This window comes from Ambystoma mexicanum, chromosome 3q (genome assembly GCF_040938575.1).
Source record: "Ambystoma mexicanum isolate Mex_15411 chromosome 3q, UKY_AmexF1_1, whole genome shotgun sequence".
Taxonomy (NCBI): domain Eukaryota; kingdom Metazoa; phylum Chordata; class Amphibia; order Caudata; family Ambystomatidae; genus Ambystoma; species Ambystoma mexicanum.
The window spans coordinates 49,849,839-49,871,251 of NC_090926.1; the positions used below are offsets into that span (position 1 = coordinate 49,849,839).

The window sequence follows — 21,413 nt, forward strand, 5'->3', positions numbered from 1 at the left end:
TAGGCCCTACCCAATACAGGGACCAGGAACCCTGCATAGATCTGGTTGCCATAGCAACACCACTATCCTTAGGTTCCCTTCCAAATATGGAGACATTTCTGCATGTTGCTAGTCTGGTGCAGCAATCCAGTATCCAGGGCAACCAGTCGCGGTGGCCACCACCAATCCTCTGCAATCTCTTCAGGAGAAAGGTCACACCTATTGCCCTCTTCCCCTTCTCGAGGCTGCACCTTACTTGCGGCCCGTATAGCTAGTAGCTAATCTTTGGTTTGAGTGCTTTGTGTTAGCTTGCAGGAGCTTTATGCAACGTGCCCACCAGGTAGGTTTTGGAGATGACGTTGTTCCAGGATTTGTTTGATTGGCTGAAGTTTGATTGGCTGAAGTTTATCTCACCATGAGATTTAAGGAGAGTGACCCGCAGGGCCCTCAAGTTAGTGAGGTTGGGTCTCTCGGCCCAAGGGAAGGAGATTAAATGATGTGCCTCTATTCCCCTATCTGCAAAAAAGCCATGGAATTTGGCAACCAATCAGCTCGGAGCTGCTTATGGTTGGCTCTATAAAACTGAATAGTCTGGGGTGCCGCCTACTTGAGGAGTGGACAGAATGCTTGACCTGACGTCAACGTTGGGATCCTCACAAATAGGGCTTGACTTAATATCTGTAGACCTAACCTTTCTGTTGATTAGATAAACCTACCCACAGGGCTTTTAACGGAAGGTAGTTAGGGGGGGGGGGTGAAGTGAGTGTTTTCACATCACCTATTTGTCTGCGGTGCTGAGGGTTTCTGAGAGCCTTTAGATGAACAAAGTGCTTAGATGGATGTTCTGTTGAGGCCCTCTAAGGGCTTTAAGGATTTGGGGTGCATAAGAGGAGTTCTGGGACTTCACCATCAAGGGACATGTTCTTTTCCTGCGACTGCTGATGGCACACCTTGTGGGGCAACATAGCGTACAGCTTCAGACACACCCAACCACATGGATCAATCTCATCCCCCTCCTGTCCTGCGTAGTGGTATCTTAGTCTAACTCCACATGGTTTTGTGGCGGAACTTAAATTTGGAAAAGGCAAATGTCTCTACAGCAAATGTCTACATAGCTTTCACAATGTCCCACTAATGCCTAAAATGCACACTTATAGGGGTTGGTTTTGTGCCGTGGCATGCACATCTTTTAGTTCACTAGTCTTGTGCCTAGAGTTTTGCGCTTGTTTGACCCGGGAATCCTGTTGGTTTTGTTTCAGAGACTACCTTACAGGGTTCCACAAACGTAAGGTGGAGAGAAGAAAAGTGGCAGTGGAGGAGATCAAGAAAAAGATCAAAGATGAGCAGAAGAAAATGAAAGAAGAGGTATGCCCCCGGATTAAGCTACCATGGTGCACATATGAACGTACTTCAGCAGTTCACTAAGCATGTGTTGTGGGTATTGCTGTAAGCCCAATACCTTGCTCTTTCCATTAATTAGGGTGTTGGGTGTGTTTTGTAGAGCAATATTGGGGCTTTCACTTAGAGGTCAACTGGTGTCACTATAAAAGCAGTACTTGTCTCCCTGTGCTTGCTTTACAGATAATGGCACTTGTGCTGTGGAGGGTCACAGTTAACAGGGTTTCCCTTTTAATCTTCCCAGAGACATAAGGAGTACATTAGAATGTTGAAGGAGCGGGAAGACGCCCTGGGTAAGTGTTGCAAGATTTAATTGATGTTCACTTTGCTTTTTGGCCACTAAGGATCACAGATATTCTTGCAGCTATCTCGTACCACTACAGCAGGTGTAGGAAATCCCTGTTGCCAGTATGCAGTTGACTGCTGTGTGCAAGCTTTTACCTCTTTGTTGGTTTATAGACCTACAAACGCAACCAGAAAATTCATCTTGATGGTAGGCCGATGTACAAACTTTGAGAAACAAATGCTGCAGGAATGGCTTTCTTTAAAAATTGACCTCTCTCCGTTCAGATGCGTCCACATTTCTTTCAGAAGTGGCCAGAGTCCTATGTATACAGTCCAGCTGCTAGAAATGTAAAGCATTTTGGTAAGTGAACTTTTGTCAATGCCCAACGGGCTACCAAGTGTATTGGTCACTTAAAGCACCTTAGTTTGGGGAGGAGGATGCTGTTGGGCTGTTGCATGAACCAACAAGCGTAGCAGTATGTTGGTTTCTCAGGAAGTCCTTTGTGCAAACGCCAATTAAAATCCTTCTGAGGCTCTACTAGAGCATACAATCTCATTCACCTAGTTTTACCTATAGTAACGTGTTAAGCAGCGGGGGTGTGGGAGGGAAATGTATATACGTGTACAGAAAGCTTGCAGAAAGGTATGTTGAATGGTCAAAAACAACCAAGTTATCCTCTATCAGTGAATCTGCAGGACCTACAGTCCAGTGATCGGATTGTTGATGGTTCTGCATTTTTATATTTTCTTTTTATCACACCGGTATTTGATGTTGCGAAGGTGTCGGGATTGCTTTACAATACAAATATCAAATGTTTTTAAATTACACTGTACAATACAAATGTACATTAAAATCGATTCAAGATAGCACAACTTAAAGCAAAGTAAACACTACTACAGAATTAGCAATGGGAAAGAACTAGTTAAGGAAGTCGAAAGTGTTAAAGGTAGATTATTACAGTGAGTTTTTTCACACATTTCCCCTTATCTTGATGGTAGCTTGCAAACTCCACATACATGGGGTGCTTAATATACGGGAGAAATGCCCCCATCTTTTGTAATAAAGACAATTGGACCCGAACATATTTTAAACTTCACTGGTCATGCACACCAAAAAAAAAGAGAGCAATTTAAGATGTTAGGAGTGTTCTTTATTTTTTTTCTGTTCAAGCAAGCTTGCAAGGATGACTTGTATACATTTCTCCAACATTGTCATTTGTCCAATTCGGTTGTGTTTAAAGTTAATGAGTTGTTAATAGGCTCTTTAACCTCAGCACTACTTGCCTTGTCAAATCTTAATACATAGATACATAAATTACCATCTGGGACTTGCTTTTATTTGGTTGTACCACAGCCTACCCCCATAAGGCACTTTCTTTTTACGCATTGCACATTTGGCACCTTTTTATAAGGCTACCAGTGAGCTATTATTTATTGGACCACTGCCCTTACAAAACTGGTGTGGGCAAACTGACCTATGCTGCTGTCCTCTCACAAGATGGAATCTGTTCCCTTGCCCATAAAAAAACAGGGCACTGGCGAGCGCTATGCAAATCTCAGGGTCTGATGCCTATGAGGCAACTCTCTTGTAACTGTAAAGGTGTTCCCGATTCAGTGGCCTGCAGCCATTGCTTTCAGACCTACATGCTTTACCTTCATCTCCCAGTCAGGATTGTAGGTCCAATGGATAAGGCTAAAATTGGGATGCACAGTGTACACCCTTTACCTCTTTCACTCTTCATTCCCTACCTAGGATTTATTGTCAGTCCTGTCGGGGAGGGGTTCTGTCATCAAAGCAAAAATGATGTCTTCCTTTCCTGGGTGCCACCTCATGCCTGCGCCTCTCCAGGGACCTGGCTCATTAGGTCTTCTACCACATAATGTCTGTTTTTCTATTATGTGATTCCAGGGATTGAAATAAGTATTTAAGATATTGGATATCATCCAGTAAGCAGGTGCTATTGATGGGTATCAAGGAGCTAGTACATAGCGAGTCGCACCTCAAACATCCATGTGAGTTCAATACTATAATCTTTTCTCCATTATATAGGTGACTCCTACTTTTAAATGTCTAATAAAGATGTCCTAAATCACTTATTTTTATTTATACGTGTTCCCAAACTGAGTTCACGATGCACAGGTAGGTGTGTACGGCTCCCTTTGGCATCACAAGTCAACAGTAGCTCCTGGTGATAAGATAACCACTACTAGGCTAGAAGCAGGTACTGTGGCTCCCAGCTTTTTGCAATTTTCAACTTCGGATTTGACTCTGTGGGGGAGAAAATTTGATCTGACTAAGTCCTGTACCGGACTCCTAAACTTAAATCACCACACCCTGAAAACTGTACTTCTTCTAGCCCTCTCATCTCACAGCCTATGCTTCCCTATGCTGTCAGCAGTCCTCTCCTTGTTAAGCAAGTTACTTTCAGACAGTTGCTTGGGGGGGGGAACAACATGCTTCATCTACGGACGGAGGTACCCCACATTTCAGTTATTTGAAGAACTGGCATGTCGATTTCAACTAGAAATGACTTGCAAATTACACATTAATAAATGGCGCAGGCATTCCCCGGAACGGTGCCTGGCCAAAAGCACAAAGAAGAGAACAAGAAATTAGCAAGTTTGAGGGTGAGCAAAGTGGGACATGGATCAAGGACAAAATAAAAATGTGACTTACAAAGGTAACCTTATCCTACAGGGGCAAGTGCTGCAAGCTAAAGAGGAGCAATGCACAAATCTACACTGGAGCAAGTGGTGAGGTCAAGGATGCAGTGGGAAGGTTCCCTCATTGGCCAATTAGCGAAGTTTAAGTCTAGCTTTGGAGAGGGTCACTGTTGGTATGGCTTTGATTGCGATGGCCAGCAAGTTCCAATGGAATGGGGGAAAGTGAGAGTAACTGAGCTGGCGCGGGCAGAGGGAATGAGATGTGTGATAGTCAGCAAGACCGTTGATCGCGTTTTAGACCTTGGTAAGGAACTTGAAAAGGGAGCGGTTGTGCATGGGGAGCTAACCAGTATGGTGTCCGTAAATGGAAATGGGGGAGAGCTGGGTAGATTGTAGAGTGTAGGAAGCAAAGTAGGTCTAGACTAAGGGAGGAAGAAGTAGAGGGTAAGGCCAAGAGTATGCATGTGCAGTAGGTAGTCTAGTTTGCTGAGTTTAAGGGTTGAGATTGGAGTCTTCATAGGGTGGTGAGAATGAAATGGATGAATGTTGAGAATGTGGCTTTGGTGAATGATAGTCCGAATTTAACATCCAAGAGGATCCCATGGTATCGAGCCTGGGGCAAAGGAGCGCCAAGGTCAGGAGGGAAGGAGATGGGGAGTGTATGGAACCTGGGAGCAAGATGTCAGTTTTACAAGAATTCTGCTTCAAGCAGCAGATGGCAGTCCAGTAACCTGTTCTGAGATGGCTGGCGGTGAAGTCCATGGCCGCCTAACCAGTAAGCAGTCAGTATGACCTCGCACCACAAACTAATGAGCAGAGAATGTCACCCCTGCAGTCCCAGGCACCCTTGTTTGTCTATTGGAAAAAAAATTCTGAGCCCACAATGACATCTGGATGCATATATAGTGTACTAGTACCCACTGCAAATATCCCCCTCATGAGAAATCTTGCTATGCATGAACATAAGAGCATAATGTGTGCACCGACAATTCTTTGATGTAGGCAGTCATGCCCGCAATTTGATAAAGGCTACTATTGGGGCAATTGCTTTGGTGTGGGATCTATTCCCATACAGTAGTATACTAGGTTTGGCTGTATACCTGATTAGCATCCACGTTCAGGACTGATGATTAAAGCGGCCAGAGGTCTGAGTCAACCAAATTTTCCTTCTTTTGGCTAGCTGTCGCTTTCTAAATTCCTAAGAACCCAGCATTCGTAACAGGAAAAAAGTCCACCTTCCTGATCGTTTGCTTGAACTTCTTCATTTCAGACTCTCCTTGCAGAGCTCTGCTTTTGACATTTATAAATACCCCCGTCTCTGTAGAATTTGGAGCACTAATGGACATCTGGGTCCTGTTAATGAGGGGAATATAGATTTGTTTGTGTGGCTTGGACCCTTCTCCCACCCCCATGTGGCCGGAGACCACTATCTGGGAGCCACTAGCTTGAAATAAGGCTGCCACCTCGTGGTAGTTTCCAGATTCTGGCATGACCTTCCCATGCTCCATGTGAATTTCCTGGCTTTCCCTCACCCTCACTTCGGATCTGTGCTCACATGCAGCTTCCTCCCTGGGACCCGCTGTGGAGAACTGTTGAGATTGCGATCACTTACACGGTTTAGCTAGTGGACCATATGCTCTTTTGAATGTCGTCCCCCCCCCTCCCCCACAGCGATGCATGTTGCGCTCACAATCCATGTTTGTGAACTGCTTTTGTCGACTATAGCCCGTCTCCTTTCTCGAGGTGCGAGTATGTTGACTAGTCTTCAGGCTGGGGACCAGGAAGAGTATTTGTGGTCTCCTGTATACTGACCCTGGGGTCTTGGAACATGCTCAGATGTGACTTTCTCAGATTTATTGTTTGGCCCCATGTTTTCTGGCGTTTGTTTCCAGGGTTCACATTTCTGGGGGTTCGCCACACTTTGGGTTCCAGGCTGTCGGGGTTCACACCTCTTTTTTTTTTCTAGTGGTCGTCGTTTTTGTCTTCTCTTCGGGAACCCTTTAGCAGGACTTTTCATCAGCAACTCTTGCCTTGTCAGAGCACATAGGTTTGCATTTGGTAACTGCTGACTAGATTGAAAACTGCATTCCATTTCTCAGAATGCATTGTCCTTCGTTTAGGGTCTCCTCCATCTCTGTGGCATGGCTCTTTGGTGATCATGCATCAGATTGTGGTTGTCTGGTCTCAGCGGGATGATTTGTACCACAAAAAGCATTTTTCGTTAATTTAGGGACTTGTACAACCCCATTGCCCCTTACTGCGCTCCCAATATTTTCTCCAAGTTTAGACCACTAGAAAGCAGATACTGAAGGGAGCAACTTTTTTGCCTTGTCTGTATGGGGCAGGTGGGGCAAGCCTCTTCACAGCCCACACAGGGCATTATGGGTATAATTTCTCTATATACATTGATATCTATTCATATATTTTGAGTCCTACAGCCAAGTAAGGCACCACAAGTCTCAATTTGATTTCGCGCTCCGAGCGCGTTGTGTGCCTGCTCCTGCTGCCCTCCCTCCCACTTCCTGGTCCTCCTCTCCTCCCGCCTCCCTGCCCGCCCACACCCCCCCTCCCCTTCCTCTCCCTCTGCCTATAACCTCCCCCCTCCTGGGCAGCCCTCTGCCCGGCAGCCCCCTGCGGCTAAGGGCCCTAGGTCAAGGGCGACTCCTCAGCTGCAGCTCCCTGTGTGTCTGCAGGTGTCCGCAGGGGACGCCAGGCGCCAGCTCCTCTGCTCTCCGGCACACCCCTCCTCACCTTGCTCACCGCATCTGCATGATGCCCCCCCCCCTTTCTCCAATTTACTGTTATACTAGGGTGCTTTTTCTCCCCTCGCAGGATTCTCAAACTTAGGTGGCCCTGACCTACTACGCATTACTGTTTGCTCTGCATTGTGTTATACTAGGGTGCTTTTTCTCCCCTCGCAGGATTCTCAAACTTAGGTGGCCCTGACCTACTACGCATTACTGTTTGCTCTGCATTGTGTTATACTAGGGTGCTTTTTCTCCCCTCGCAGGATTCTCAAACTTAGGTGGCCCTGACCTACTACGCATTACTGTTTGCTCTGCATTGTGTTATACTAGGGTGCTTTTTCTCCCCTCGCAGGATTCTCAAACTTAGGTGGCCCTGACCTACTACGCATTACTGTTTGCTCTGCATTGTGTTATACTAGGGTGCTTTTTCTCCCCTCGCAGGATTCTCAAACTTAGGTGGCCCTGACCTACTACGCATTACTGTTTGCTCTGCATTGTGTTATACTAGGGTGCTTTTTCTCCCCTCGCAGGATTCTCAAACTTAGGTGGCCCTGACCTACTACGCATTACTGTTTGCTCTGTATCGTGTTAAACTAGTGCCCTCCACTCTATTCCTGTCTACATACTCGTGTCGTCCGCCTCCCCTCCTACTCCATGGTGCTCTCTATTTCGCCTATCTACTCTAATTGCTTCTCTATTGACTATCCTGCTCTCCTCACTAAATCCGGTAGGAAAAAGTTTAAAAAGGACATCCTGGTCTCCAACCCAGGCCTCCCTATTGCTGACACCTACACGAGCGCCTGCTCCAAGGAAACTCTCACTGACATTCTCTTTTTCGTGCCTTCACCTGACCTATGGACCCTTCACATGCTCTCTGTGCTCTCTCCTTTCTCCTCCTCTCCCATCAATGGTGGCACCCGCTGGGATGTCCTCCTGGCCCCTTTCCACTCCTCTAAGGCCATCATTAATGTCTATGCTAACGGGACCGTCTTGGTCCAAGGCCCTCAGGCCAACCTTCACCTCTTTGATAGACGCCTCCCACGCCTCATCAACTTCCTCTCCTCTCCCACTGTCCCCCTTCCTCTGTCCTCGGCTACCTTGCCTCTCCCCTCCCTCCCTGCCCCTTCTCTTGCTCCCTCTTCAACTCCCTCTCTAACACCTCCGCAGGACATACCTCTGATCTGCATCCCTCCCCGGAAGTTTTTCAAAGGTGGCAACCTTCTCCACATTGCCACTCTAAATGCTCGCTCTGCCATCAAGCACTCCTCTGATATCTGTCGCCTTCTTGAGGAACTGGACCTGGACGTCCTCGGTCTCACTGAGACATGGTTCACAGCCAGCTCTGCCACCAGCTTCGACACACTCCTACCTGACGGTTACAAGATCCTCTCCGTGCCCAGGCCCAACCGTTCAGGGGGTGGTGTTGCCCTTATCTTCCCTGAGTGGATTCCTGCCACTGTCACTCCTACGCAGACCTACTCCTCTTTTGAATGCCTTGTCTGCCGACTCTCTCTCTCTCCTAGCCATTCCCTTACCGTGGCTACTATCTATCGGCCTCCTGGTCAAATTTCCTCCTTCCTCTCTGAATGGGCTGACCTCTCCTCCTCACTCCTGTCCTCAACCACCCAACTCCTCTTTCTCGGTGACTTCAACATCCACCTCGATGCCTCCTGTCCCCCCACTGGTCTCTTTCGCGAACTCTGTAACTCTCTCTCACTCTCTATTCTCCCGTCTGGGCCTACTCACTCTGCAGGGCACACTCTTGACGCTCTGATCTCTTCTGACCTTCCCCTCTCCCCTCCTCTCTCCACTCCTCTCTCTTGGAGCGATCACTTTCTCCTATCCTCCCACCTCTCCCTCCCTACCCCACAGGCAAAGCCACCCTCTTCACTGCCACCCACCTTCTCGGTCATCCGACCCATGAAGCGCGTGTCAGTTGAGGCTTTTGCTGCTACCTTCTCGCCCCCTCCTCCCCCCTTGGCTGACTCCCACCCTGACACAGCCCTCTCCATGCTCTATTCCTCTATATCTGATACTCTCGATATCCTTGCCCCTGTCATGAGAATCCGCCTGAAGCCCAAAACCAAATGTAACTCCTGGTATGACTCGGATCTCGTCACCCTAAAACGCAAGTGTAGGGTGGCAGAGAGGAAATGGCGTGCTTCATGTTCATCCTCTGACAAACTGGCCTGCCGCCTGCTCCAAAGGCAATACCGGCTCTCCGTTCTCACCAAGAAGAGAGCCCTTATCCAAGCCCGCATCTCTGAGGCATCAAACAACTCGGCCGAACTCTTTAAAATCTGCAAGGAGCTGGCCAACCCTGCTGCAGTCTCTACCTCTCCTGTCCCCTCCCAGGCCCTCTGCACTGCACTGGCCTCGCACTTCATCTCAAAAACTCAGGACATCCTGTCCTCGCTCTCCTCCTCTCTCCTCCCTCCCTCTCTTCCCAGCTCTCCCTCTTGCTCTCTTGCAGCCACCCCTCCACCCTCCTTCTCTGCTTTTCCACCTTTTTCTGCTGATGAGGTCTCCAGACAAGTCCGATCTATGAAAGCCTCGTCTAAACAGGTTCACCCCTGTTCCTCCAAAACCATCAAGGACCACATCGACTCCCTGGCTCCTGTCCTGGCTGACTTCTGCAACCACTCATTCGCCTCTGGAGTCTTCCCATCCCCCCTCAAGCACTCCCTTGTGCACCCCCTCCTCAAGAAACCCTCTGCCGACCCCTCCTGCCCGGCCAATTATCGCCCAATCTCCATTACTCCCTTCCTGGGTAAGCTCCTGGAGAAACTGGCCATCTCCCAGCTTAACCTCCATGCTGACTCTGTTGGTAATCTGCATGACCATCAATCTGGCTTCAGAGCTGCCAGAAGCACGGAAACTGCTCTCCTGAACATCCGTGAGGACCTGCTCCTGAACCTCGATACCAACACTCCCTGTGTTCTCATTCTGCTCGATCTCTCCTCTGCCTTTGACACTGTCAACCATGCCATCCTGCTCAACTGTCTCCGTGATAACCTGGGTATCACTGGTCAGGCTCTGGCCTGGCTGACTTCTTTCCTCTCCGATCGACCCTCCCAGGTCCAAATGGGCTCCTTCCTCTCTGACATCTTTTTCTCCACCTGTGGTGTCCCCCAGGGATCCAACCTCTCTCCCTGGCTTTTCAACCAGTATCTGGCACTCCTTGCCCACCGCATCGCCGCTCTCTGCCCCTACTTCCAGTGCTATGCAGACGATACCCAGCTCATCTTCAGGCTACCCTCAGCCTCCTCCTCTCCTTCCCTCATCTCCGACTGTCTGTCTGCTATCCATGAATGGTGCGCCGCCAATGACCTCTGCCTCAACGCCAGTAAGACTGAGATTCTACTCATCGGCACACCCACTCCCTCCTTCCCTGCAGCTCTCTGGCCGGCCTCCCTTGGCCCCCTTCCTGCCCCTACCTGCAAGGCTAAAAACCTCGGGGTCATCTTCGACTCCACACTCTCCTTCTCTCCTCATATATCTGACGTTTCTAAGAAGTCACACTACCAGCTGCACCTCCTCAGAGGTATTCTTCCCTTCCTCTCCTTCCCCCAGAAGCTCACTGTCTCTCGAGCCCTGGTTCTCTCAAGGCTGGACTACTGTAACAGCCTCTATCTTAATCTGCCTGCCTCCACTCTCCGCCCTCTGCAACTTATCCAGAACAGAACTGCAAGACTTGTCCTTGGCCTCAAGCCCAGGGACCGTATCTCTCCAGGACTGAAATCTCTTCACTGGCTCCCAGTGGCCGCGAGGATCAAGTTCAAAACCCTCTGCATTGTCCACAAGGCCTTCTGGGGCCTGGGACCAAAATACCTCCAACTCTCTCTTCCTAAATATCTTCCTTCACGAGCCCTTCGCTCATCCGTCTCCAACTCCCTCATGGTCAGCCGTTTCTCGAAGCAACGAGCTGGGGGTAGATCTCTCTCCGCAGCAGGGGCCTCCCTCTGGAACAGCCTTCCTGCCTCCCTGAAACTTGAGGAGAACCATCTCCGGTTCCGGAAGCACCTCAAAACCTTCCTCTTCGCTTCTGCCTTCTCTCTCCCTCTCCCCTGCTAATCCTGCTTAACCCCCCACTGAACTCAGCTCAAACCTGCATCTGGGCCACTCTCAGCAACCTCGGTCCAGGGCCCAGCCACTCTCCACCTGCACTGCCTCCCCGGCTCCCCCTGCACTGTGGGACTGTCACTGTATCCCTACAGCCCCTTTCCCAGCACTTGCTCTGCACTTACCTCGCACTTGCCACCAGCTGGCCCTTTCTATTTATTATTTATTATTATTTTATTTTATTTTTTTTTTTTTACGCCACTTACCTTGTACTGCACTTCCCCCCCCACCTCCTCCCCCCTGCACTTCCTCCTCTTCCCCTTACCTCTGCACTTGCGCGATCTGAATGACACCTGGCCTAGTAGGATCGTTTGTCTGTTTTCCCCTTGTTTCCCTCCCTCCCTGCCTCGTCGCGCCTTGAAACACTTGTGTATAGGCGCGTTACAAATACCATATCATATCATATCATATCATACCTTGAAGTGAAATAGTCTAGCATTACGCTATGTAATCTTCAAGGATCCAGGCCTTCTCAATTTTACTACATTTGTTTTGTCCATTACCTGACCTTCTATTAACATGATTCACCTTTATGCTTAGTCAATTGACTATGCCACTGCCAGAATTAACATTCTGGAATTTTACCTGGTGTGCAACGTATAGAGCTGCTGATGCAAGTAAGCCACCAAACTGCCCGGCTTGCCCGAACACACACTCCATCCCCTCATACGGCCAGCATTACACTATCGGCCTTGTTAACACAACCCAATAATTGCAAAACCTATCTTTTTTATTTATTTATTTATTTTTGGGTAGAACTGTGGATTGGCTAACAAGACTGACGTGTACCCATGCTGTCACTAAACCTTCTTACCCTGCTGCATTTCTCCTTGAATTAGTTTGTAGCCACCATCTTCCCTTCTCTTGATGCTTTTTCTGTCCTGCACACTAAGTTGCAGACTAAGTGCTCATTATCCCTGGCTGGGGCACTCCGTCACTCCTGGGACTCTAAAACTAGTACGATGATGACTTGGTGCAGTATGAAAGCCGATCAACCTAAAATTTCCTCCCGGTGATGTGCGCCCCATTCAAAATTACATCAGGTTTACTGGGCGGGCCCCATTATTTCACTGGTTGGCAATTGAGACTGTCTGCCACAAATTTAAACTTGGCGTTCGCAAAATTACTCGCAGTGCATGAGGCCACAAAGGCCAACATGTTCAATCTCTTGGGATGAACTTCTTTACTCTTGAGTCCATTTGTTGACTCCGAGAATTCTTTGGTTCTAATGATCCAAAGAGAATTATGTATAGTACATAACTTTATCTGGCTTAAAACCTGGAAAGCATCACAAAAATCAACACGTTCATAGAATAAAATATTTTAAAAATTTATAAAACCAACAATTCATCATAAAATAGAATACATTGAAAACAGAACCGACAAAGTATACACATTTCTCCAGCATGGGGTCTGGCATGGATTCACATGCTCATGAATATTCCCCGTCAGGCTGGGAATCCTCGGTAAAGAAAAAATCAGTATCCGTTTCGTTTCTGATCTCTTTCGTAGTAGTAACCAATCACTGATCTCTGCGTCATACTGACCACAGCCAATGACTGCCCTCTACCTAAGCCCCGCCTCTGGCAGCAATCTTCAGATTTTTACCGCACGTTCAAGTGTTGGGAGTCCTCGTGCTTAGCTCTCGAGCTTTTACTGCGTGTTCGCGCTTTTTCAGGTGAATTTTCACATTTTTTCGGTTAATCGAGCCTCAAGCTCCACCGTTTCTACTCCCGTTAACGGCTACCCGTTGCAGGATTTTCCTACGCCCCTCAAGGGTGAAGATTTCGTCGCATCAACTTCTTGGAGGATTCCAGAAGATTCGTGGCCTACTTCGAGATGGCCCAGGATGCGAGTTCGTCGCCCGGACCCAAGCTGTTTCGCAGCTGCCCTGGATGCGGGCTGCAGAATGTGTTTAAGGAAGACGAACATTCGCGATGCCTCTACTGTCTTCATGGGGACAAGACTCATGTAGAGAAGGACTGCCAGTTCTGCAAGAACTTGTCGGAGCGGACCATGAGGGACCGTCGATCCCGTCTCGCAAGCTGGTTGGAGAAGGGCTCGATGGGTGAGAAGAAGAAAGGGTCCGAGCGGGCTTCTAAGTCCTGTGCGGGCGCCCCGGCGACGGGGGCCCAACACCAGGCCAAGCGCCGCGAGTCTGCTGGCTCCGGGAGCGCCGAAGGGTCGGACTCTTCGGTCGCCAGGCAGGGCTCACCTTCCCCGGCACCGTCAACCACGAGCCAACGCTCCGGTTCGGGGAAGAGAAAGTCCGAGACCCTGGGTAAGCTTCGGGAGAAGCCCTGTCCGATCTCGGAAGAGGGGGAGCAAGGCGTCGCCCCTCCCCCAAAGGAGAAGGCCCGGGACGCACCTGCGGTGGTCAAGGCCCCTACCCAGCAGGCCAAGGCCTCTATCGAGGCTATCGCGGCGACTCTGGCCAAGCCGGCAGAGACGCCGCCAGCGGAGACCGCCTCCGGGACTAGAGTTTCCCTGCCGCCAAGGAGGGAATCCTCTTTTCAGCCCATCGTCGTGGCCGCCATGATGGAAGAAGCGAAGGGGGCACGGTGCCCTCCTCGAACTCGGAGTCAGCCTCGGAGGAGGAACTGACCGAGGCCATGAGGAACCTCGAAGTCCAATTCGAGAAGGTTCGATCCTGTCAGGAAGATCCTCGGGAGATAACCGAGGAAGACGCCGATGGTGAGGAAGAGCGGCCTTCCCTTCCGGCGCGGCCGGATCCTAGGCCTCAGGATGGCTCGGCGGCCATTTTGTCTGCCATCCAGTCCTTATGCTCTGAGATAAGGACGAGATTCCCCCGGCCCAGGCCGGATGACCCGCAACCTGGCCCGTCGGGAAGTCCTCAGAACAAACGGCGGAGGACCCAGCCCTCTCCTCCTCTCGCCCCCGTAAGGCCTACAGTTCCCTCCTCATCCTCCCACGAGTCGGGAGATGACGGTGCGTTGGGCTCGACGACGGGCTCTGAGGCCGACGACGACGGAACGGGTCTCCCGTCGCACGGGCCTCGCCGCCCGACGAGATTGGCTCATTCCACGCCATGATCGCCAGAGCGTCCGAATTGTTCCAGCTCTGCCCGGAGGAGCAGAAAAAGGAAGGTTTCCTCTATCAGCGCCGGGAGGCCAAGAGGAAGACTGTCATCGCGGTGCCCCTAATCGATGACATCTGGGAGGAGGGCCTGTCGGTTCTCAAGAACCCCTCCACGGCACCAGCCAAACGGGACCGGTACGAGAAGAAGTACCGGGTCCCCGAAACCTCTCCCCTGTGCCTCAGGGCCCAGCAATTGCCAGACTCGGTCGTCGCGGCGGCGAAGAAGAAAGCAGCGAGGTCAGGAGCCTCGACGTCGAATTCCCCGCCGGACGGCGAGGGAAAGAAGTTGGATGCCATGGGGGCGGCGGGTCATTTCATCGGCGGCAACGACGATCAAAGCGCCCAACGCCCTGGCGATTGTGGCCCGTTACGACAGGGAGCTCTGGTTTAAGCTGGCCCCCATATTGGACTTCCTGCCGGACGACAAGAGGTCCGAGGCTCTGGAAATACTGCAAGAGGGCGAGGTGGCGTCGGACCACGCCATAACGGTGGCAACCGATATTGCCGATACTGGGCAACAGTGTTTGCCTACGACGACGGGGTTGGCTCCGGGCGACCGACTTCCGTCCGGACGTCCAGACCAGGGTATTGGACATGCCGGTCGACGGCAGCAACTTGTTCGGGAAGGCGGTGGGCGAATCTCTCCAAGCCATAAAAACGGACACGGAGACGGCCTGCGCCCTAGGAACCCTTCAGCAACGACGGCCCTTTCGGAGCTCCGGAGGCAGACAGGGTGCCTCTAAGGGATCCAGCGGTGGCTTGTCATCCTACCGCCGGGCGGCACGCTCCTCGTCTCAGGAGGCCTACAGGGGTCGCGGCAAGCAGGGAGCGCCTCGCCGCCGTCGGCAATGTTGCCAGGGCGGCAAGGCCACCACCTCCAAGCAGGACTGAACCGGCCGTGGTCTCGGGCCCCCACCGAAGCACCCCGGTGGGAGGCCGGCTGACGAACTTCGTCGGCGTGTGGAAGTCCATCTCCACCGACCGTTGGGTGCTGGATACCCTGGCAAGAGGAGACACTATCGAATTCCTGAAGAAGTGCCCTCACGTTCCACCTGTGGCCAGGAAGGAAAATCACGTCCCGCAACTGCTGTTGGAAGTACGGGCGATGCTCAGGAAAGGCGCCATTGAGCTTGTCCCGAAGAGGCTCCGGTGTGTACTCAAGGTACTTCCTCGTCAGGAAGAAGACGGGTGGCTGGCGCCCCATCCTGGACCTTCGTCGTTTGAACAAATACGTCAGATCACAAAAGTTCAGGATGGTCACCCTCCAGCACGTACTGGGACAGCTGGAGGAAGGCGACTTTCTATCGTCGTCGGACCTGGAGGATGCATACTTCCACGTTCCCATCCTCAAAAGTCACCGAAGTTCCTCAGGTTCGTCGTCCAGGGGCGCCACTACCAATTCAGAGCACTGCAGTTGGGATTGAAGTCGGCCCCCAGGGTCTTCACCAAGTGCCTAACGCCAGTGGCGGCGCGGCTGCGCCAGCAGGGGATTCACGTCTACCCCTACCTGGACGACTGGCTCATCCGCTCAAGGACGAGGGAACTCGCCGTCGAACACACTGCGAGGACCGTCCAGCTACTCTCAGACCTGGTATTCGCCATAAACTACCCAAAGTCCCACCTGGTGCCGTCGCAGGTGGCCCTGTTTCTGGGAGCGAAGCTCGATACAGTGAGGCGCCTGGCGGCCCCGTCGGAAGAACGGATGAAGGCCATTCTAGGCAAAGTGCAGCGCCTGCTGGCCACGGATGTGGCCAGGGTGAGGTCCATTAAGTCCCTCCTGGGGATGATGTCCTCTTGCATCTACCTGGTGCGCCTCTGCAGACTATGGATGCGCCCTCTCAAGAATTTCTCGACGCCCGTTGGATGCAGGCGACGGGCACCTTCGAAGACAGGGTCCACCTCAACGAGGTGTTCCGGCGGGCTATTCAGTGGTGGGGCGTTCGAGCGCACCTCACGGCGGGCAAGGACTTTCAGACGCCGGCGTACCAGGAGACGGTGACGACGGACGCCTCCCTGGAAGGGTGGGGCGCCCACACTGGAGATCTCCACGCAAGAGGCCTCTGGCTCCCGGTGGAGAGGCTCCTGCACAATAACGTCCTGGAACTCCGAGCCGTGTTCTGGGCTCTCAAATCGTTCCTCCCGTCGCTCAAGGGTAAGGTGGTGCGGATCTTCACGGACAACACCACGACAATGATTTACATACGGAAGCAGGGAGGCACCAGATCCCCAGCCCTATCCAAGGAGGCACAGGATCTGTGGCACTGGGCGGTCGCCCAGGGGATGTTCCTGGTTCCCTTCCACCTGGCAGGAGAAAGCAACACCATCGCCGACTCGCTCAGCAGGGAGCTGCGCGCGTGTCACGAGTGGGAACTGCGCCAGGATCAGGTGGATCTACTCTTCCGACGATGGGGCAAACCCCAAATCGACCTGTTCGCAACAGCGACGAACTCGAAGTGCAAGAGGTTCGCCAGCAAGTTTCCCCAGCCGAGAAGCATGGGCGATGCGTTCTCGTTCCCCTGGGATGGCCTATACCTGTATGCGTTCCCTCCGTTGCCGTTTCGACTCAGCCAGCTCAAGAGGTCCCGGTGCAGGATGATCCTCGTCGCACCGGCGTGGCCGAGGCAGATCTGGTTCCCGGACCTTCTGGACTTGTCAACGTCCCCTCCCATCAAGCTGTCGGCGGACGCGTACCTTCTCTCCAGAGAAGGAGGCGCCATCTTCCACCACGACCCGGCGTCACTGAACCTGCAGGCCTGGCTCCTGCAGCGCTAGAGTTTGGAGGCTACGATATACCGGCCGATGGCAGAGAGGTTCTTGCAAAGGCCAGGGCGTCCTCGACTCTCAAATGCTACGGTCATAAGTGGAAGAGGTTCTCTATCTGGTGCCGAGCACAGAAGATCAACCCCCTACGGATTACGGTCCCTCAAGTGCTGCCGTACCTGCTATCGCTGGCAAAGGCTGGGCTAGCCCATGCCTCCATTAAGATTCATCTGGCGGCGATCTCCAGATATACCAGAACCACAGGACGTACGTCCCTGTGGTCCCATCGACTGGTAAAAGAATTTATGAAAGGACTGTTCCGGTCGTTCCCGCCGGTGAAGGCCCCGGCCTCGGCGTGGGAACTTAACGTGGTGCTGACCAGGCTCATGGGGCCCCCATTCGAGCCGATGCACTCCGCACCTATGAAGTTTGTGTCGTGGAAGACTGCGTTCCTGGTGGCCATTACCTCCGCACGACGAGTGGGAGAGATCCAGGCCCTATCCTGCAAAGCACCGTACTTGACTTTCCATGCCTCAAGGGTGGTGCTTAGGACGCACCCCTCCTTTATGCCCAAGGTGCCGTCGGACTTCCATCTTAACGAGCCCTTGGTGTTACCTGTTTTCTTCCCGTCTCCTTCGTCGCCGGCCGAGAGGACTTTGCACTCGCTGGATGTGGCTAGAGCGCTGAAGTTCTACGTGGACCGCACGAAGAGTTTCCGGAGGACATCACAGCTGTTCGTGAACTTTGGACCTGTGAATCAAGGGAAGGCTCTCTCGAAGTCTTCTATTTCCAGATGGCTCTCCGGCTGCATCATGCACTGTCACCGGTTGGCTAACCGACCGCTGCCAGGCCGTCCGAGAGCCCATTCGACCAGAGCTATCGCTGCTACTACGGCGTTCTTATCTGGTGTGCCCCTGCTGGACATCTGCAGGGCTGCTACGTGGAGGTCGACGCACACCTTCACGAGATTCTACTGCGTCGATCGGGATTCCAGGGAGGAGTCCAGGGTCGGCCAAGCAGTGCTGCGCAACCTGTTCGCTTAAGGTGAGCCTGGTGAGGAGGTAAGAGATGCTTAATGTTGAGGTTTTTTTTGTATTGCTTAATGTTGAGCCTTTTGCCCCCCCGCCCCGTGGTTGTGCATGTGTGTACTGCTATCTATTCTTATATTCATGAGCATGTGAATCCATGCCAGACCCCATGCTGGAGAAGGAACAAGTTACTTACCTGTAACTGTTGTTCTCCAGCATGGGTCTGGCATGGATTCACATGCGAACCCTCCCGCCTACCCCTCTGCGGCTCTTCACTTGGTCATACTGCCACTTCACGTGCTACCAAATCTGAAGATGGCTGCCAGAGGCGGGGCTTAGGTAGAGGGCAGTCATTGGCTGTGGTCAGTATGAAGCAGAGATCAGTGATTGGTTACTACTACGAAAGACATATCAGAAATGAAACTGATACTGATTTTTTCTTTACCGAGGATTCCCAGCCTGACGACGGGGAATATTCATGAGCATGTGAATCCATGCCAGACCCATGCTGGAGAACAACAGTTACAGGTAAGTAACTTGTTCCTTGTTAGATGGAGTTGATCTCAAAAGTTCAAGTAAACGCGTTCTTCTTAACAGTGCCCTAAAAACATTTAGATGTTAAATAGGCAACTTCTGTATTTTTTTTTTTATTTATTATTTTTTTTGTAAATGTTTTTTTACAAAGATCCACAGCTATAGCACAATCTGAAATTCATTAACCTAAAAAGAGGTCGTAAATATCGTTCCATCATTTCTTTGTACCCCGGACAAAGCAGTAGGAAGTGTATTATCGATTCCAGAGAAGACCCGCAGACCTTACACTGGCAATCATTGGATCATTTTCACTTTGCTGTAAATGTCGCCAACTTCAATTTGTTATTACACAACTGAATATATAATGCCCAAGCGTAACTGGGACCAATGCAGTCTAAATAAGACTCAAACCCCTCTTGTCTGTTTTGTAATACAAAGAGCTAGTACTTAAATCTAGACAGGCCCGTTTCATTATATTTATAGTCTCCTCATGACTGGCCTTTTTTTACCATTGCCTTAGAGCCAGGAGTCGGGCCTGCAGGGTTGGATCAAAAAGCTTCTAGACCCAAACCCGCTAGACATTTATGAATGTACCCAAGCCAGGGCAAACCGCCTGCTACAGGTATTTTCAACAAACTTCTGAGAGCTTCTATATGTTTACCCAATTCAGGTATATAAGTTCTTGTCAGTTTTAGTAGCAATTTGGTTGCCAGTACCTAAAAGAGGGTCATAAAATCGCATTCCAAACGAAGGCGACCTTGGGTGCGCCTCTAGGTTGCACAAGTAAGGCTCTTCGAAAATTGTCAAATACATTTAAAGGGGGAATTGTACGATGTCCCCCACAGCTCAGTGTCGAAACACGCTTACAATGAGGGAGGAGAGGAATCTCTTCCCCCTGAACCACAGAAGCCGAATGAATTCGACCCTCCCACCGTGGTTGGCACAGGTGCCTGAAGTAATACACAGGACACCACGTGGCAGCCAATGGGGGGGGGGGAAGAGGAGTTAGGGAGAGGTTGTGGATGGGGTGGGGGAAGTTGGGAAAACCGGAAAAAGGGTCAGGGCAAACCTAAATTGGATAGGTAGGGGGAAGCACTGGGGGGGGGGGGGGGCCCTTCCTATCTAGTAACTGATTCCTAATACCTGAACATACTGTAGCATAGCCCAGGACACGCCTTAATACGTGTGCACTTGACTTAAAAACAAACACAGAGAACCAAACATTCACATGTAGTAGCAAGCAGCAAGCGGGATGAACCCAGGACAAGGGAAATTTCCCCATAAATGAAGGACAAAACACATGGCCCGTAGGGCAAGCTTGCTGCAATACATAAACACGTAAATTCATGTCCTTGAAGTTTAAACAGGCAAGCAAATAGAGCGGGTACTCTTGTGACCCAGAGTGAATAGTACTCGACATAGATTATGCCCACATGAGCATTCCGTGAAGTCCTCATCATATTAACAAACCAACTGTTAGCAACCAACTCAGACCATCCGTGATTGCCAAGCACAAATCCAATGCGAGTGAAAGCATGTACATAATGAGCCCCCACCCCGCAATGGCTTCAGCACTTATCTGATCTCCGAGGGCCCCGCGGGGCACCTCAGAGTATTGGTAGCACGCTGTGAGCCGCAGACGGTCCACGTGCTCTGCACTGTGCGAGCGAACGCTGGCGGCTTCAATGGACCATCGAGCAAAGCTTTGTTGCAGCAATCGAAGGGACAGAGCTTTGCCGTCCATGGCTCCGCAGTGCTCCGCCGACCTGCTCCTCACACCAACTGCACCCAGATCATTAATAAACCACACCTGATTTACACGCCGTTGCCCTTTATGCTGCTCGCAATCACTGCAGCTGGCAACGCACACGTGACATGTGGCCGTGACCTGACTACAAGCCTTCCGCGGCTTGCTGGGAATTGCAGTCTTGCCTCCATACTTGCCTTAGGAGGTTTAAGAGACAAAACGTGTTACTCCCGTGCGCTTCCAGCCCTTATTCCTCACACTCAGCCCCACCCCATACACTGTTGCTGCCAAACCCTGGGACTTATATAGGTGAAGGGCCGGGCGGAGGAAGGGACTGCTCCTATACCATGTCCAAAATATAATCCAAGAATTTCCCCACTGTATTTTTCTAAGGTCGTTACCGCCTTAGTGTGCTGAGCCGACCAAGAAAGATCGTCCGAGAATCTAGCACCCAAATATTCATAGGAGCTCACCTGTTCCAGAACACGCGTACATTTATTTTTCTTACTCGGTTTCTGACTGAACACCATAATTTAGGTCTTCTCAGTTTTAAAAACCATTGAGAGTTCCTTACATTTCCCAACAAATACCTGTAGATGTCTCAGTGCCATGGGGGTGGTCGATGAACACCACAGCATCTGCATAGACTAGCACAGGGAGCTTATCGCTCCCCAGTTTCGGTGCATCAAGGCACCAGGCGGCTCCTCTGTGATTTGGTTAATGTATAAGCCAAGTAAGAGGTGGGGCCAGCACAAACCCTGTGAACCTGCCCCGCCCCTGCTACCTCAATCCCAACCCCCCCATCTCACTGAAACCCAGTAAGGAAAGACTGAATATTAGCCAGGTGGTACCTTGGGATTCACTGAAGTAGTCCAACATATTGCGTGAGACGCAATCGAAAGCCATACGCAAATCTACAAATATTAGTGCCTACTTGGCCAGCAACACACTCATCCTAAAGCACTGATAAACCGTGCTAATCCCACTCTGAAACATGGCTTGGAGATGAGTAATTTGCACCCCCACAACCCCCTCCTGCCCACACCCCCC

The 21,413-nt window shown here is 51.1% G+C and overlaps 1 protein-coding gene across 1 annotated transcript in view; it reads left to right on the plus strand.

Moving 5' to 3' along the window:
* Nucleotides 1-21,413, plus strand: part of NOL12 (nucleolar protein 12) — a 62,066-nt gene that overhangs the window by 13,480 nt on the left and 27,173 nt on the right. Inside the window, exons 2-3 of the mRNA XM_069653052.1 lie at nucleotides 1,239-1,344; nucleotides 1,622-1,670. Coding sequence (XP_069509153.1) covers nucleotides 1,239-1,344; nucleotides 1,622-1,670 — 155 coding nt within the window. The remainder of the gene's footprint in view (nucleotides 1-1,238; nucleotides 1,345-1,621; nucleotides 1,671-21,413) is intronic.